This window comes from Myotis nattereri (assembly GCF_964212035.1).
Source record: "Myotis nattereri genome assembly, chromosome: 4".
Lineage (NCBI taxonomy): Eukaryota > Metazoa > Chordata > Mammalia > Chiroptera > Vespertilionidae > Myotis > Myotis nattereri.
The window spans coordinates 8712609-8732132 of NC_138079.1; the positions used below are offsets into that span (position 1 = coordinate 8712609).

The following is a 19524-nucleotide window of genomic DNA, read 5'->3' on the forward strand; positions in this document are numbered from 1 at the left end:
GAGAGCGCTGGCTGCTCTCCCAAGCATCCTGCGCTCAGGATGCTCTGAGCAGGAAGCGGTCTTGAGCGCCTGTCAGGGAGAACTCCCCAGTGCAGACCCACGCCTTCCAGGATCTCCTCCGCAGGCTGCCTCCTAGTACTTGGCACCTTGTAGACATTCAGAACTGTTTGTTGAATGGATGCATGAAGGTTGGTTTTCAAGAATGTGTTTTACACCTGGCCGATGCGGCCCAGTGGCTGAGTGTTGACCTATGAACGGGGGGGTCATGGTTCAATTCTCGGTCAGAGCACATGCCCGGGCTGTGAACTTGATCTCCAGTGTGGGGACGAGCAGGAGGCAGCTGATCAATGATTCTCTCTCAGCATTGATATTTCTATCTCGCTCTCCCTCTCCCTTCCTCTCTAAAATCAATGAAAAAAAAAATGTGTTTTACAAGTTGTAGATTTCTACGTTTATTGATTCATAGAAGAAAATGATGGGTTTGTTCTTATGTCTACTTGTGAGGATGCTTAATTTCACAGGCTTCAAAGGTCCTCCAAAATTTCATCATTTTAATACAACATGAACAGATGAGTTTACTAGATTGATATGCAAGGTATTTTCTAGAGATATGCTGCAGGGTGTCATGGGCTGGAGAGGAAGCTAAGACAGGAAAGACAGGGAGAATAATTATAAGAAACTAATACAAAAGTTTGTCAATAGCTTTTGAGCATGCCAGTCTGCTGTTTGTACCAGATTCCCTTTTGTAGGGGTTATTTTTGGACAGTCAATCTGTTCATCGGTAACTGTGTTAGGCCAAACACTTTCCAGGATGCAGTATTTCCACTTTCCTGTTGGCACATCTTACAGTTCCTACTTCACAGATGTTCACTGTCTTGCTACTCGTCGATGACCCCATTCTGACGCAGTAGAGCTGGTCCCCGCCCTTGATGCACTGGTTGGGCAACATGCAGATACACTTGGAAGTAGAGGCTGCAATGAGAGAGACAATGTGATCACCACAGTTCTCAGGGTTGGATTTTACCTAACTTGCCCCCAGAGTGGCGAGCTCCTTGGTTAGCAATAATTGAGAACGCTGAAACAAAGGCAATGACCCAATACGCAACTGTGGCTGAAGGGCGTGGCCTGCGTGTAAGAGAGAAGAACGCGTAGTAAGCCAGTAAGACCAGACGCAGCATTGGGTCATCTCTGACACCTCCTTCTCGCTCACTGTTCCCACACAGTCAGCTCCATCCTGCCAGTCCATTTCCACAGTGTCATCAGTTAGTCCCTTCTGTCCTTTTCTCGTCGGCACTGCCTAAGTACATTTAGCTTTACAATTTATTGAGCATGTACTATAAAACCCATTTAATAGGCCAAGCACTTTACATGCTTTATTTCATTTAATCCTCACAACAAACATGAAATACCTGTTAGCATACTAATTACACAGATGAGAAAACGGAGCTCAGAGGTGTTAAGTGATTCGTCCATGGTCCCACAATTAGTCAGTGGCGAAGGCAGGTTTTAAAACCTAAATGACTGCTGCTACCATATCTAAGTCAGCCTGAGACCCAGCAGAGATTTCATTAACAGAGCAGCGTTTGTAAGGCAGATGTCAATTCCATCCCGTGTGTCTCAGCTGATGGGAGAAAACAGGGCAAGGAAGTGGGGAGATATTCAAAGGTTCAGGCTTTCTGCTCTTGGTAGGAACATTTCATGAAAAAGCACACTTTCCCTCCTATGTCTTCTGGCAATTCACTGGAGAAGATTCTAGTTGTGGAAAGTCTTGTCCATTGTTGGGAAGGATGGGGTCTGGTGAGGAACAGGAGGCTGTTCCATCTCCGAAGAGAAAGTCAGTTCCCTGGGTTTCTGGAAAGGCCACAGTCACCACTCAGTCTAGTTACGGCTGAAACGCTCTTAGCAAGGTTCTTTGCAAGCACCAGTACCAGAGCCCTTTCCCATCATTCATCCTTCCTTAATTCATCCTTCAACACTCAGTTCTCATGCTTTCAACCTTATGAAACCCTCCCAGGCCAGAAGATACTGATCTCCCCTACAACTCTCATCATCTATGGCCTTGCATTAAAATTATTCATGCAAGAATTGGGTAAGTCATTCCTCCAATTACGGTGAACAGTGCAAGTGTACAAAGGCCTTTTATCTTCAGACATCTCATCGTACTTTGTACAGTGACTTCCTTCTGTTAGATACCAAACGGCTGTTTGCTGACTAAGTCTCCCCCTCTTTTTAGTTAAGGTGGGATATTTTTAAAGTTCAGGCAAAACACTTAATATGCATAAAAACCGGGCCATTGCAAAATCGTTTGTGTTCTAACTTTTGAAAAGTGAACTTCATGTCACTTTGAAGTTCCATTTTAAACTTTTTCTTGTTTTGTTTTAGAAAGAGAAGGAAATGAGTAGCAAAGTACACAATTTAATCACGGTGACATTCAATTCAACTCAGGATTAATAATCTCTCACCTTGCCCTGAGTGGGGTGGGTATAGAATACATGTTTGACTTTCTCTTTCTTTATAAACACTGTGGTTTATACACTGATGCTGGTCTATAGTGCCTTTCGACCCGAATTCTCTGTGACATTGACTTTTGCTTAGCAATTAAAGGGCTGCCAGAGGTAGACCATATCTACTGGGGAGGACGTGCTTCCGTTTTCTGATTGTGTGCAGGACCAAAGAATACTTTAAACAATGTCAATCTCTTAGTAAGAAATATTTATGTTTTAGTGTGATTAACTTGAGCAACATTCGTGTATTCAAATATTTTACTGTTTGTTTTTTTCTTGTTTGATAAACTTTGACTCCTGGGGACCATGGAATTTGGATATATATACAACAAAGACCTAACAATAAAGACTGATTTTTATGAAACTGTAAGCTGCAGCTTATTTGTTATTCAGACAGATTTAAAAATAATAATTTGTGGAAAAGTAGCAACCCCCCCCTCAGTTCTTTGCAATAGCAGAATTTGATAAAGACCTTTTCTCCATGATAGATAAGGAGGGATGAAAGTTAACACTAAACACATCCCTAGCATGCCTGAGCTACCATTTTGATTAGATCTTCTGTCCAAATTCCTTCTATTTTCTGTATGCATTTTTGACAATAATGTTCTTAGACTACAAATTTCAAAGAAAATATTTAGATTTTAAAATGATGTGGCATAACACTGTCAGTTTTTTTTCTACCACAAATTATTGTTTCTGAGAGAGATGTCGGTTGGATAATGGTGTTGGTCAGGCAGTGAAAGAATGAATAACAGTGCTCATCTGGAAGATGACTTAATAGTGTTTAGAATTAGGCAGTGTACATATGGGGCCCTGGATTGCTGTCTCTCACAGTGAATTGCCTTGTTCCAACATGGCTGAAAGGTTGGAAGCCCCAGACACTGACTTCCTGAGTTGCTACCATGGTCCGTTGACCATGGCTCCAGTGTCTACACTTTGTCATGAGTACCATCCTGCCACCTGTTCAGGGAGCTGGACCTTGACAATAAGCTTTAAGTAGAACAGGATGAAACCTTATTTAGGAAAGAAGGCTTCTCCCCTTTTCTAGGACTGATTTGAAGAACATGGGACTGGAAAGCGAAAGAGGAGTCAATGGGAGCAGTAAGGTTTTTCCAAAAGTAAGGTGATTTTAGTAAAAATCAGATGTAACAATTCAACAAGTTTCTATTGCATACTTCATGCCTCATTTTAAAATAAGCCTTTGAAGAGTGACGCATGTGATATCTGGCTGCCTTTTTGAGTTCTGTTAAATCCTATTCTTCAAATCCGATATTTATAGGTATACTAGAGGCCCGGTGCATGGATTTGTGCACCGGTGGGGGGTCCCTCAGCTTGGCCTGTGGGGATTGAGCCAAAACCAGCTCTCTGACATCCCCAAGGGGTCCTGGATTGCGGGAGGGCAGTTCTCAGGTGATGCACCCCAGAATTGGGCTCCCTCCTTTCTGGGTCCAGGGTGCAGGTGAAGCAGATTTGGGACAACAATGCCCCAGCAGCAACCTAACCCCTGACCGATTCTGCGAGGAATCTGGCTCCCTCCTCTAATGGTTGGAGCGTCTGTCCCCCAATGGTCATTGTGCATCATAGCTAGCAGGTGACAGCCAAACGGTCAGACGGTTGCTTAGGCTTTTATATAGTTCAGGTGGGCTATTTCAGGGTCAAACTTCATCTTAGAGCATATAGACTGCTGTGAAATTCTGCTTCCAAGCAATTAACAAATAAAATGCCAATAGTCAATACACTTTAAAGAAAATAGAAATGTAACACCACTTCTTAAACATCAAATTGGCAAAGATATAAAGGAGTGATAACTCCCGGTTTGGTGAGAGTATGGGAGGACAGTCTTTATCATCCATTGTAGATAGGAATACAATATGTTAAAAACATTTCTGGAAAGCAAGTTGATACAAGAAACTTAATAATTTAAAATAATATTTAACTAGAAATTCCATTTTCTAAGGTATATCCTAAGAAAATAATTTAACATTATAGCTTTATCTGTGATACATTTGTGTATCACAGCACTGTTTGTAATAGCAAAACATTGGGAAAAATCTAAATGCCTAGCAGAAGATTGGTTAAACGAATCGCAAAATGTCCAGATAGGCTTTTGCAGACATTAAAAATTATGTGGCAGAATAATATATGATGACATGGAAATAGTTTTATAAGTGAAAAGCAGCAATATGTAAAATAAGATTTAGAGTATGATCCTTTTTTGGGTAAATTTGTAATATAACCAGGGCAGCCCCTGGAGAAAAATTTTTTATGGAATGCTTCTCTGTATAAATTATTAAAGTCACTCCAAATTTGAGTGTCAGCACTACACCAGCAGTCCAATTCCAAGCAATCTTGAGAGAGACTACCCTGCAGGTCATCAGCCTGCTCTGGGAATGGGTTTAGCTTTGAACCAGAGATGACTCTATAGTCTGGGAACATCTGGTTGACCCCATGCATGGTGGAAGGGGGGGGTCAGAGATACAGTGCCTGAGTCTATGAGGGTCCCTGTCTGGGTTCAGGGTGTCCTGCCTGAATAATACAGCCAGCCTTGGCTGGTTCCAGGCACTACAATTGGACATAAAAAATTTGAGGAATCTGCTTCAGCAATTGGTGTCCACGAGGAGCCCAGTCCAGGCACAGAGCACTCTACCTCTACTGGCCCCAGCTGGTCCCAAATGCCAAAGGGAATCTTAGACAATTCAGATGCAAGCCCTCTAAAGCTGGGAGAGGGGAAGGGTGCCTGAAGCACGAAATCAGGATGTATACTCTTCTCACTGGGGTCTGAGGGTCGTGCTGATTATACATGCATAGAAAAAAGATGGGAAAGATTTACACCAGAACTGTTAAATCAGTTATTTCTAGTAGTGGGTGGGTTATGTTTTTCTTTTCGGTTTAAATCACTTTATAAATATTTTTTACAATAAAATGGAATGATTTCTGATTAAGGCAAGGTTCATTTTAAGAAAAAGTGTATGAATGTAAACAAGATATACCAGCTGAGATGAAGTTTAGGTGAGAGCATTTCTAGTATGTGGTCACCACTGGCATTTACCTGAACATTTTTCCCAGTCGTAGCAGGTGTCATAGCCACAGGCTTCTCTCTTGGTGCTGTTGAATGAAAGCTTTGTTCTTTCAAGACCCCATTCTAACTGTGGACCATCTTGGCAGGAACCAATATGTAGAAAATGGAATTGCTGGTTATTTAAACATTTCTTGGCCATAAAGTTGCAAGCTGGTGAAGTAAAGTGACTGTTGGAGTCCGAGTCAAACATACAGAGATCTTCTGAATATTGGCTGCCCAAGAGAGGAAAGCAAGCATTTACACACGAAGACCAGAAGACAAGAAATGGCATCCAGCCAATTTAACATGTTAACTTACTACCCAGGTATCTTTCCCGGGCTCTCCCCACCCTCTAATTTCTCTTCTTTTCATCCCCTTGTATGCTCTGGGATTCATCTTTCAAAAATTTTACCTTAATCTTGGTATTACTCTCAACTGCCTTTGAGTTAAGTGAATTTTAAATTCTTAAAAAGATCTTCCATATTTTTATTCAAATCCACTTGCCTTTCTGGAATTATTTTTCCATCCCCTTAATCCTTCTATATCACCTGAAAGTTGTATTGATCATTTTCTAAATTTGTAAGATTATTCTTCCTGCCCTGGCTGGTTTGGCTCAGTGGATAGAGTGTTGGCCTGTGGACTGAAGGGTCCCAGGTTCGATTCCAGTCAAGGGCATATGCCTGGGTTGCGGGTTCGGTCCCCAGTAGGGGACGTGCAGGAAGCAGCCGATCAGTGATTCTCTCTCATCATTGATGTTTCTATCTCTCTCTCTCTCCCTCTCCTTTCCTCTCTGAAATCAATAAAAAAAATATTAAAAAAAGATTATTCTTTCTTTGCTGTCATCCCATGCCTTGCTCAATCAGCATTGTGTTGTCTCTCCTCTCTGCCCATCTGTGTCCAGCTCAATTCCTGCTGATGCTTTGAAACTAACCCTGATTGATCTAGCCCATGATAGTCCATTGTACCTCTTCTGAGCTCAGTAACACTCATTAATTGCAACACCAGAATCGTATATCATTACATGGCTTTGCAAGTGGGTTTGTATTATGATTAAGAGCAGGCACTTTTGCCCTGACTAGTTTGGCTCAGAGGATAGAGCGTTGGTCTGAAGACTGAAGGGTCCCAGGTTCAATTCTGGTCAAGGGCATATACCATGGTTGCAGGCACATCCCCAGTAAAGGGTGTGCAGGAAGAAGCTGATTGATGTTTCTAACTCTCTTTCCCTTCCTCTCTGTAAAAAATCAATAAAGTATATTTTTTAAAAAAGAGCACGCACTTTTAAGTTATTCTTTGTTAACTTGCATAATCTCTCCAAATAGGTGATGGATCCTGCTACTGAGCAGTAACCAGTGGCCATAGCCCTTGTCTCACTGAGAGGTCAAGAACCCCTTGGTCATGCCAAATCTGACCCTCTATTCTGAGGTCAATTTTAGAATTAACAGTCAGTTCACCAGCACGTAAGACTGTTTCTAGAAACTAGAGTCCATAGCTTAGAAGAGAAGGCCACTCACTAAGTTGGGAACACCTAGGCTGGGGCCAGCCACTCCCACAGACACCCTCAATGCCATAGAAAAGAGAACGGAGACCACAGAGAGAGACTAGAGAGGTAGGGAAGAACTTCAGACAGTTCCAGAGGACAGTCTGTACTCTCATGGTTTGGTATTGCAAAATAGAGAAAGACGTTTCCCCTGGATTCAATGGGCAGTATGAATGCTTTAAGTACTACCCAGAGGGGACTCCAGCAGTGAGAAGCTGCGTGGTGGACCACTGTGGTGGACACTGAGGAGGGTAGATAGAGCCACCTTTGGGCTGAATTATACAGAAAAAGATGCTGTAGTGTTTGAATGAATGAATGAATGAATAAGCATTTGTGTACCTACAGCACAGAGGAACAAGAGAGCTATTCAGTGTTTAAAGTGTAACAGTTGGGCACGGTCTGTTGGCTTCTTACCCCAGCATTCATTCTTTCTCCTCCCCAGTGATCTAACTTTATTAAAAAACGCCTGCGCATCCAGCCAAAGAACGGCATTTCCAGCCTCCCTTGCAGAGCCATGTGGCCACATGAATAGGAGAAGATTAAGGAGATGAAATCAAATGATGGGTCTTTCAGGAACTCTCCTTAAGAGGAGAGGATGTGTGTGTTTTTGGCTTTCCTTTCATCCTGTTCCGGCAGAGTAACTCGGACCATGAGGCAGCTTGAGGAGGGTAGAGCAGAGAGAGGAGGGATCTCGGTGCTATCTGAAATAGGCAAGTCATCGCACTGGCCCTAGATCGCCTACCTCTAGAGTTATTGTGTGAGATAGAGAAACAAAATTTTATCTGAAACTAATGCTACTTCGGATTAATTTCAGCTCAAAGTAGATCTTCAATCAAAGTGACCTTGACACTCCTCGACACTGGTGTGTTTTTTTTTCATGCAAAGAAAAGACAGTTATAACAACAAAGAGGAGATAGCTAACTATTTGTGGCAGTCACAGGAAGATATATAATGTTCATGCCCCTACATGAAAAAATAGACTGACAAAGGGGTGTGTGTGTGTGTGCGTGTGTGTGTGTGTGTGTGTGAGTGTGAACTCCATGCTCACAACACTTTCTCTACTCTAAGCTTTTGGAGTCACAACTTTGCCCTATACTTCGGGAGAGGAAAGCTTTGAGATAGATAACTGAGTCTGAAGTTTAAAAATAGACAAGAATAAGTGTTTATAATAAAAATGAGACTGTTTTAATAAACAAAAGCCATGAAAACTTGGGAACTGGGCTGAGAGATGACGAGAAAGCTTGCAACCAGTAGGAAAGGAGAAATTTAGCTGAGCACAGGGGGGAATTATTTGAAAAATTAATGTTTCAAGTTTGTGCTTCAAGAAGCTCATCAAGCTGGCTATACTAGACTGGCCTTCCCAATTCCCAAACATGCTTCACAGAGAACCTGTTTTTTTTTTTGTTTTTTTTTAATGGTTTTTCTTTCTTTTTTTATTATTGATTTTTTACAGAGAGGAAGGGAGAGGGATAGAGAGTTAGAAACATCAATAAGAGAGAAACATCGATCAGCTGCCTCCTGCACACCCCTCACTGGGGATGTGCCCACAACCAAGGCACATGCCCTCGACTGGAATCGAACCTGGGACCTTTCAGTCCGCAGGCTGACGCTCTATCCACTGAGCCAAACCAGTTAGGGCCACAGAGCACCTCTTACCTACAGTCTTCTTCTGGAGACATACAAATGCATTCAGATCCCGATTCCTTTTGTCCCAGTTGACAACGGCCCTGTAATTTGCCCAGAAAATCTGAAAGAAGAGAAAAAGGAGTGAAGTCCAGTGCACAGAATAGATTCCAAGTGAAAACTTGAATTTAGGAGCAAAGGCAATGGTTAAAGATTCTCATTTATCTCTTACAGTTAGAACATTCATTTTAGCTTTTCCACATAAGCTGTCGTGAAATATTCCATCGCAAAGGTCCTTTCTAGCTCTCATGGGCAGTCATTTTCCAACCTAAAATTGCTGTTAAGTTCAGATAACTAAAGAAAATGGAATTGGTGAGATTTCTGTTCAGTTGTTTCTTAAATATTTATTGAGAAACTGTGGTATTCCCAGCACCGCATTAGGTTTTGAGGGTAGTGTATTGAGCAAAATTTGACCCAGATCATCTGCTCACAGAGCTTATAGTCTTATGGAGGCAGATAAACATGAATCAAACAAACACATTAATACAAATAGAATTGCCGTCCTTCTTAGTTCTAGTAAAGAGAAAGCATATAAACAAGGAAACTGATGTAGCTGAGAAGATTAGAAATGGTGAAATGAAAAGAGAAAAGGGGAAGGAAAAACCAGGCATAAAAGTGCTAAAAAGTGAGGCAGCACATGACTTTCCTGGAACTGAAGACCAGGGTAACTGAAGTGCACAAAACAAGCGCATGGAACACGGATGGCTACAGAAGGACTTTCATCCTTACTTTATAAGCAGTGAAAAGTCTTTGATGGGTTTTAAGCAGCAGTGGTGTGACAAAATAATTCCCTGATCGGGATTTTGGAAAAGAAATTAATTCTGGCTTCAGTGAGGGGAGTGGTCAAGAGAGCTGTGGGTAGACAATGTAGGGGTTATTGTAGTAGTTCAGGTGAAAGAAGATGGTGATTTTGATCGAAGTCCCCAAGGTAGACATGGAGAGAAGTGGATGCTTTAGGCATAGTTGGCAGATAAAATAAATGACTCATTGAAAGTAAAAAGTGGTTGTACATCAGAAACTTGGTGAATAAATGTGTATTCCTATGTTTCAAGTGAAAATAAAATGCTCAAATGATTAAAAAATAGTAGGCACTGCTTTTTAAATGACCCTTCACTTTAACCAAATGTCCAGTTAGCTATCAATTCTGATTTTATGAGTGAGCTTGCACTCCCTCAAAATGTTGAAGTATATTGAAAAAGAAACATAACCTCAATCTCTAAAATGTAAAGATATCCACTTGACCAATAACTTCTCATTTCTGCCTGAGCTCCTCCTCTACACAACCTGCTTTGCCCTCCCAGAACACACTCAAGAAATAGCACCATGGTAGATGCTATGCTACCAACTTTGGGAGACCCCTCCCCTAGGCACACACATATATTTAATGTGTATATATGCACACATGTGGGTAGATGAGAGAAAAGGGACTCCTGAGCTGCTACTCACCTTTTTCACAGGTGAGTGAGTTTGAAATGGATGGTGTCCAGGAATCCTCAGTGCATGTGTACCTCGATGGCCCGGAAACCACAAAGCCTTTGGGACAGGTTAGCTCAATGGATTTTCCAATTTCATACGATCTCTGAAACGGTGAGATCGTCAGAACTTCCTGCACAACTGGCTTGAGGCACTGTGTCACTGCGGCAGAAAAATTTTAGAGGTGTCAGTGGAGCGGAATATACATCAGGTGTGGGCCGATTTTATACAACCCAAGAGGTGATTTTAATGTGATTCATCCCATTCGCTCTGTTTTAATGCCCCCTTGTCATCAGAGAACCTGGGAGTTGAGGATCCCAGGCTTTCCCCGAGAGCCTCCCTTTAGCTCCATCGTCTGAGGTTCCCTTCTAAGACAGGTTCCAGGCACTTCCACCTTTCATTATATTATAGCACCCTCTTCTTCTTTGCTGGTGACCAAGTCCAGCATGTCATAATTTCAAGAGTTTCATCAAAAGGTTGATGAAACTTGGGGACTCAACAGGGTTGAGTCACACATGTAGTCACCTGTTGGGAATGGCCTGAAGGCATTTCCCCAAACCTGAATAGGATACATTAAATTGATTGTGGCTGCCAGACAGCTAAAAGGCATCTTAATCTACATGTTATTGCCTCCTACTGGCCAAACACCTGAACAGCCATAGGCTAATTCCCCCATTCTGACAATGGACTCTGTATCAAACCCTGACTCTTTGAAGTGTATATCTCTGCCTCGCCTCAGGACAAGTTGTGTTAATAAAAAGCATGGGGTCCTGGGGATGGAGAGAACCTAAGACCTTAGACTTAATATCTTGGATCTTAGCTCCTTTAGCTAAGATCTTCTGATCCCCAATGCCTTTCAAAATTATATTTCGTCTCCAGACTCTTTATTAATCCCTGGATTCCTATGTCATCTAAACATGGCCTTCTCCAGATTCCTGAACCCTTCTTGGTGCGGGGACAGGAACCCCGGCACTTCTTCCCTCTCCTTTGCCCAAAAGGAAGTCGCCACATTGTGAGTGATAGAGGCAGGACATTCTAACTGATGCTGCTCTCAATGCTGCCTCACAGGGACCCATGAGAGCTCTTTGGAGTCCCCATGTGAGCCTGGTCTGATTCTCATTTTGACTTTACTGGAGCAAAGTAAAGTCAAAATGTGTGGAGCCTTCAAACTCCTCCTCAGGAAAGGCTGGGAGGTGCTCCAAGGAGGAAACTGCCTTTCCCATGCAGCTCCATCGCGGATACACTACTGGTGTACGTAGCATCTTCCTGGGACCCACCCATCTGCATCAGTTGGACATCAGACTAGGCAGCTGTCTGTGGTTAGAAGCAGTGAGCAGACCTCCCGGGCTTCTCTTTAAGCACGTGTTTCGCCATCCTGTGTGTCTGAGGCCAACACGCAGGGCCAGAACTGAAACCTGAAGATGCTTTGAAATCTAATGCTAGCAGATGCGTCCTATTTTCTGCTTCACTAAACCTTTTCACCAGAGCTATTGGACAGCAGTACAATGTCCTGGTCTATGGTGACTTTGCTTTGTTTATTTTGGGCGCATTTATTCTTTAGCGCGGCCACGAGAAAGGGCGGGCCTCACGCTGGCATTCCACATCGAGCTGCCTCCAGGTCCTGTCGGGCAAGCAGCTGAAGTACTGGTACCCGACCAGCTTGAATCCGGTGTAGCACGCGACTTCAGCATCTTCCCCAACGGAGTACAGTTTCTTCTCATTCTAGAATTAACACCGAAACCGGCACATTATTAGCGCTATGAATAAGACTTCTCAACACCTCCGGGGCATCTGGTTTCTTTCAATTCCTTCACTCCTGTATCAACTCAGCTACAGAGTCCTCTCAATTTCACCTTTTAAATCTCTCCCCAAGTCCCCCTTTCCTCTGCCATCACCACTGCCTTTGTTTATGGCATTTATAATCTCTTACACGGACAACTTTCTAACTGGTCCCTTTCCCACGTGTGTGAGAGAGAGAGAGAGAGAGAGAGAGAGAGAGAGAGAGAGAGAGAGAAAGGGAGGGAGAGAGAGGGGGAGGGAGAGAGAGAGAGAGAGAGAGAGAGAGAGAGAGAGAGAGAGAGAGAGACACTAAAATTTTCAAGATATAATGGGTCTTACTTGGTTTGGAATATTACCCTCCTCACCTCTTGCCATTTCTTCCTGTAAAACCTGTCTTCTAGCAAAACAAAACATCTGCTGTTCTTTGAATATAACATGTATTCTCTTTCATGTCTCTGTGTCTTTACCTGGCTGCCTGGCTAATTCCTCTCTATGCCCAACACTTTCTTCCCTTCTCTCAAGACCCAACTCAAGTAGAAAGGCCTCTGTGCAAAGGTCCTGCATTTCCCAGCTTCACGAGGAGCACACCTTTCAGTTCTGGGGGAAACATGCACAAAGCTCTAGTTTCATAGTGCCATCACTTTTATCCACCCACCCAGACCCCCGAGTGGCACTTCCACTACCAGATCTCCATCTTACAAATCATAACTAAATAGGGGCAGGCTCTTCCCAGCCACCCCAACCCTCATGATGCTCCCGTTCCGTTCTCCACCCACATAAATGCACTGGTAGCATATCAATTGGTGGAACCAAGTAACACAAGAAGACTGCTATCCTTTGGTCTAACAATCAGGTGTAAAGGCATCTCCAGGGAATTCAGGTGGGAGAGTGGCAAAGTGTTTCTAAATATCACTTTCTTCACTTTTTGGGTCAACAGAAGATTATTAAACTAGGAACACAATAACTCTAACTTTTGAAAAAGCATACTTTTTAAGTTCTATCTCTCTCTCTTTTAAAACTCCAACCTGAAGGGAAGGTCAGGATGCTTACTCGGATAAATCCATTTTCCGGAGGAACTGGCCGAGGACACCCTGTGTCTGATTCTGGGTCAGGGAGGTCTGTTTCTTTCATATATTCATCGTCATTGATGCATGCTTGTCCACTAAAAGGGAACAATACATATGTGCATGTAATAAACATGTATGTACATACACACATATATTTAATGTATATTTATGCATAGAGTGGCATATATATATATATAGATATATTAATAACAGGATAATATGCTAATTAGACCTTCTGGGAGACCAGCCAGGGAGGGCAGTTGGGGCCGAGCCGGCCTGCAGGCAGAGTGGTTAGGGGTGATCGGGCAGGCAGGCAGGTGAGTGGTTGGGAGCCAGTGGTCCCATATTGGGAGAAGGATGTCCGACTGCTGGTTTAGGCCCGATCCCTGTGGGCTCCCAAAACAATTAAGACAAAACTGGCAATTGGACATCCCCCGAGGGGTTCTAGATTGGAGAGGGTGCAGGCTGGGCTGAGGGACACCCCCCTCCCGTGCACAAATTTTGTGCATCGGGACACTAGTATGTGTGTGTGTGTGGGTGTGTGTATGTGTGTATATATATATATATATGTGTATGTGTATATATATATATATATATATATATATATATATATATATATATATGAAAAGGGTCACAGCAGGTAAAATGCCTCACTAACATGCTGTGTTGGAAGAGGGAAGATTCTAGTTCTTTCTTTGCTTAGCAGGAAGGTAATCATGCCTTCACTGTGCTGGGGTCCCTGGCCCACCCCTCCCACCTCCTTACTCATTCTGCATGATTGAGATGGAGCAGTGCTCCTCTTGCCGGCTCTCCCCCTCGCAGGGCTTCCCTCCTCGCAGCGGGCCGGGGTTGTTGCACACTCGGGTTCTTGATCTCTTGTAGGTGACGTCGCACTGGCTCCAGGAAGACCAGCAGCCCCAGTTCCCATCCACCGCATCTGGAAGGCAGGCAGCCCCGCCCACGGTGATGGTGAACCCCAGGGAACGCGGGCTTCGAAGCCAGGCCAACCTGGTTTCCCACTTTTCTGCTGTGTGGTCCTTTGTGGAATATCAGAGTTGTTGTGAGGTTAAGAGGAAGTTAGGGCCCTGACCAGTTTGGCTCAGTGGATAGAGTGTCGGCCTGCAGACTGAAGGGTCCCAGGTTCGATTCTGGTCAAGGGCATGTACCTTGGTTGCGGGTAGATCCCCAGTGGAGGGTGTGCAGGAGGCAGCTGATCGATGTTTCTCTCTCATCGATGTTTCTAACTCTCTATCCCTCTCCCTTCCTCTCTGTAAATAAATCAATAAAATATTTTTTTAAAAAAAGAGGAAGTCAGAGCCTGACCCACCACCTGATTTCCTTTCCCGGCCGCCACGGCTGGATAAAATGGCCACAGTTGTGAATCATTTTCAACAACCTGCAACCTACCTCACACATAGGTATATGCATACATACATGTATAAATACGAACTTCTTCTGAGTGGAATATATATCAAACCGTGTGTTTACAGGTAATGGAATATTTTCCTACTCCTATGACACATCCCCCTTCTGAGGAGGATCAGGTAACCTTGAACATTACTTAGCCCTGAATGAAAACTTCAGCTATGGTTTAATTTATCCCTATTACAAAGCTGTCTTCATTCTACATTACAACACACAAAAGCTTATCACACACATTGTATTTTCTAGTATTTTATTTATGCCATATTACAGGCATTGTGCTGTGCTTCCTTTATGTGTAGATTAATCTTTGGATACAAGCTGACATTATCCCCATTCTCTGGATGAACAGATGGAGGCACAGAGAGGCCAGGCGACTTCCCCAAGGCCACAGAGCTGGTAGGTCATGACAGGCTCCTCCCAGGGCTGTTGGACTTTGGGGTTGAACTTTTTACAGGCTTATCTTCCTTGTGAGTTTGCGTAAGGTGGGAGGTGCTAATGGAAGTTGGTCAGTTTTCAGTGACCCGCCTAGCCTCCCTCACGATGAGTTCCTGGCACTTACCTGATTTAAAGTCCGGGGCGCGCCTCTCGCAGTTCTCTCCGTAGGTGCCGCTCTGGCACACGCACACGCATTCGGTCCCCGAGAGAGTGGGGCGGCCGTTGTTAGGACACGGAGCGCACTGGCAAGGGTCAAACTTGGCTGCGTATTCCTGGAAAGCTCTCCTGAGGTTGTTCCGTCGTGTCACCGCACAGGAGATGTTTCTCACCAAGTCCGTGATGGGAGCGAGCTAAAGAGGGGGTCTAGTCATGGTCATGTCCCTTTGCCATCACCGCCCAGTTCCCAAGGCATGGAAAATCCCACCCGTCACAGGGGTTATTGCAGAATATAGTATCTATGCCAGTTGCACCCATAGGGAAAGGGATGAGTTTCTTTCTGTTTCTTTCTCACAGCTGCTCTCAGCAAGATTCGCTTGCTTCTGTTGTCCCGAAAGTATGGCAGGTGTGATGTGCCTGGAGCTTAGGTTCCCTGGAAATTCTACTCTGGAGATGTCCCTTACCTGGACCTGCATCATGTTACGTGTTAAGCGTCAAATGCACGCATCAAAATACTGAGCTAGGTGAGCAGGAGCGAGGCAGCGCAGGAATGTTCTGCTGACAGCTCACTGGGTTTGACCCCAGGTGAAAGGACCAGAGGATGAAGAGAGCCTCTCTGGGTTCTTTGTTCTCCCAGGGGCAAGACTGGCATTTGGGGGAACCAGATGAGAAAGTGTAGAATGGGAGAAAACGGAGAAATGAACTCACTGGTAGGTTGAGTAAAGATTTGCAGCAAGAAATAATGGGGCTTGCACAAAGCCAGGGCTCATCTAATTAACATTTTAAAACCCCAAAGGAATGACTATTTGGTGCCATGGGTGACTCAGGTCCCCAGGCGGGTGGCTGGATCTCACTTTCCTACCACAACCTGGAGAGCGTGCTGCATCATCAGGCTGCGTGTGCATTAATCTACGTTCATAGTGACTGCACACCTGCCTTCATTTGAACCAAATGAGCAGGACAGCCTGTTAGTGGGCATTTTAAAATGTGCTTATGTTTTAAGCAAACACTGGCTCCAAATGGACTAGGACTGATATGTGGGCAAAGTGTTCCATGAATAATAGAAATCACCTTCTTATGTAATGACAACAAATATAAGACTGGTACATTTAATCAAAGTTTATAGAACCAGAGAGCCACATGGACATAAAATCCCACTTATCCCACAGAGCTATCCGTGAAGGCTTAGGAGAGCTCACCAAATAGAGAGTTGCAAGAAATTACAGAGACCAAATTTTTTGCACACCTTGGAGAGATAAAGAATACTACTCAAGGCAAGTTTAAGCAGTTTTATTCACTAAATCCCCTTTCCTGATATTCTATGCTGCAAATTCTAACTATGTATTAGAGAATGCCTGCTTGAATAGCAAAAGCAATAGATGTGTAATTTCACATTGCAAACGAGGCCCATTGTGCATGCACACTAAAGAAAGACATTTCCTTTATCATCTCGGAGCAAAATGGAAAAGGCGTTGTGTGGCAATTCCTTTGGGCTGCCAGAGAACTATTCAGCTCTCTCACCCATCATACTTTTCACTCTTACCTTAAAGTCAATCACAACAGGATTGTCCTTCAGCGATTCTACCCACTGAGAAAAGACATTCTCGCCAGGTCCTGAGGTCCCCTTCTCCCACACCAAAGCCGCGGAGTACTCAGTCCTCCCGCCTTGAACCAACGAGATGGCTTTCTCTGCTGCCTGCATCATCGAACCTGCAAGGTGTTTTAAAAATAATTATTCATTTAATTTTATTGCAAATTCAACCTTTAAAGAAAAGCCTGTTTGCACAGAGGTGGATGGTAGAGGCATGTAGCTCCATTAAGTGAGCTAAGTGAAGAGCGAGAGAGCGCCACTCCTCGTCCCCACAGGCAGTTCATGAAAGCAGTGCCAACAGTGCCAACAGCTGCCGTGTATTAAGCAGCTTGCATATAATAAACTGCACACATTATCTTGTGCAGTGCTCACAACAACCCTGAGAAATAGGTGCTATGGTAAACCTGGACAATAAAGCGAGAAGTGCATTGGCCCCCAAAGTGTGGTTACTAGGGAGGACTGGGGGTCTGGATGCAAATGCAGCCCAAGTCCTGACTACTCTGCCCCCTGCTCTCTGATGCCAACCCCCCACTTTTGATACGTATTAGTATATGTCTGGCCCCCGGGTTGATATAGACCCCTGGCTTCTGTTTGCCAATGTGTTGACGGCCACACTGGAGACTTCCGACTACAGAACAAAGTTGATAGAGTGCTTTTAAGCGTAAAGACAGGAGTAAAAGCAGAACTAACCAAAGGAAAAGAAAAAGAAATTAAACTTCAAGTAAAGAGTTGGCACAATGTTTCTTTAGAGGCGATGATATTTACTATACATAGCACAGATTTCTATATAAATTTGCAAAAACAATCTCTATTAACTAATGGTGTCTCTAACTAATAAGAATTGAAACTGAGGAATAGGAAATTGTAGAAAGAAACACAATCAAATGAAAAGGAGGCTTGTGATATGGGTGAGAGTTAATGACATTAATTTGATGTCGATTCTTCAGGGCCAGGAAGGATTAGCCTTGCCCCCACTGTAAAGCAGTCTAGGAGGACTAGAACTATGGGGGAAATACTCTCCCTGTAAAGAGTAGTCCAATCTTTTTCAAAGTGAGGCATGTGAAATAATACAGAAGGGTATAAATAAAAGAAAATTTTAGAAATTTTTGTATTTATTTTTCATATAAAGAATGGTTAAGAAATCCGTATTTGCCAATATATCTTATACCAATTGACAGTGACAAAATATAATTCTCTGAAAGTAAAATTAATAAAGTTAATTACATGCAGAAAATGTTTAAAGTAATTCCTAATAAATGCAGAGAAAAACATCCAACCCTTAATAATCATTACAAAAAACCTAATGGAAATGGAATGACAAATAGAATTTAAGATGTGGGAGTTAGTGTCCTTAAAAATAGGCAATTATATTTTGCCTTTGCAGTGTGCCATTTGTTTCAAACTACAATGGTGATAGTTGTCAGTGTTTATTTGTCTTTGTACCTTAGTTTTGAAATCTCCCTTTTCAGTCAATTCTTATATTTAGTCTTTTTGCCTCTGATCTCTTAATTTATGGAATTTACATTCTGATTAAGTTATTCTATTGCATGAAAAACTGGCATGGAAACTGCATCCCTTCTTCTACTGGGTTATGCATGCTGCTCTCCTTTTCCCTCTTTTTTCTTTTCTTCTGATATAATACAAATGCACAGGTGTCAAACCAGTTCTCACTTTGCTCATGCTTCACATGGGCATCTGCAAGGAGACCATCTATACGCTGATATTTTAAACTATCTAGTTATGATAGTACATATTATATTTTTATTTGTTCCCTGTCTCCCCATGAGAAGATAAGCTTCACCTTTTGGAAGTTTCTGTGATTTTGCTTCCTCTTGCCCTGAGCGAAATGAGTTGCAACCTGTCAGGGGAAGGAAGGGAACTGGAGAACTTTACATGGAGAGAGGAGGTCTTTACAGTGGCACGGCACAGCGGAGAGCATGCCTGAGTCAGGGGACTGCCCACACTCCAGCTAGTCAAAGGCAAAGCGGCAGGGACTTCCCTTTCAGGCGATGTGAAAGCATGACATGCTTAAGGCGTGAGAGCTTCAAGGTAAGAATTGCCTCAGAGAAGACTCCTCTCAGAAAATGTGTGGACAGACTGAAAGGAGGCAAGGCTAGAGGCCGGGGGCCAGTCAGGAGGCTTCTGTGGTGATCCAGGTGGGAAACGAATGGAATGTGTGCCATGGAAATAAAGAGATGGGGACAACTGGGAGAAATATCAGGGAGGTAGTGTAATCACTCAGTGGATACAGAGGCTAGAAAGAGGGAGAATTGATAGCTAAGAGGGCAAGAGGGCAGAGGTGAACACTGTGCTCGTCCCTCCCAGGACCACCTCAAAATTACAACTAAGTGCAGAGCAATCAACCTGGAGAGCCACCTGCAGACTAGCTGGACAGAACCCCTGAGACCTTTTAAAAAATCCTCAATGGAAGATCTGTTTTACAGTGAGGAAGGGAGGGAGGGAAGGAGAGAGAGAGAGAGAGAGAGAGAGAGAGAGAGAGAGAGAGAGAGAGAGAGAGACATTGATGTGAAAGAAACATTGATAGGTTGCTTCCTATATGTGCCCCCGCTGGGGATGGAACCCACAACCTAGGTCTGCGCCCTGATGAGAATTGACCCCGCAACCTTTTTGGGGTATGGGATGATGCCCCAAACAATGGAGCCACCGTGGCATATCCCTCTGTATTTTGAATGGCTGGTTATACATATCATTACTTTGTAAGCTTCTTGATAGGAAGCCCTGATTCGCTCCCATCTTTATATCACAATGGCTAATATTGGGTTCAGCCCATGGGAAGAATCAATAAATATTAATTA

General features: G+C 43.5%; 1 protein-coding gene across 1 annotated transcript in view; it reads right to left on the reverse strand.

Annotated features, from left to right (window-relative positions):
- Positions 1–432: 432 nt before the first annotated feature.
- C6 (complement C6) overlaps positions 433–19524 on the reverse strand; it is a gene marked incomplete at its 5' end in the record, with an annotated part of 43833 nt that continues 24741 nt past the window's right edge. The window contains 9 exons of the mRNA XM_081088606.1: positions 433–972; positions 5554–5795; positions 8756–8846; positions 10229–10417; positions 11845–11977; positions 13085–13196; positions 13867–14038; positions 15086–15311; positions 16661–16827. Of these exons, the coding sequence (XP_080944732.1) occupies positions 791–972; positions 5554–5795; positions 8756–8846; positions 10229–10417; positions 11845–11977; positions 13085–13196; positions 13867–14038; positions 15086–15311; positions 16661–16827 (1514 nt within the window). The 3' untranslated portion in view covers positions 433–790. The remainder of the gene's footprint in view (positions 973–5553; positions 5796–8755; positions 8847–10228; positions 10418–11844; positions 11978–13084; positions 13197–13866; positions 14039–15085; positions 15312–16660; positions 16828–19524) is intronic.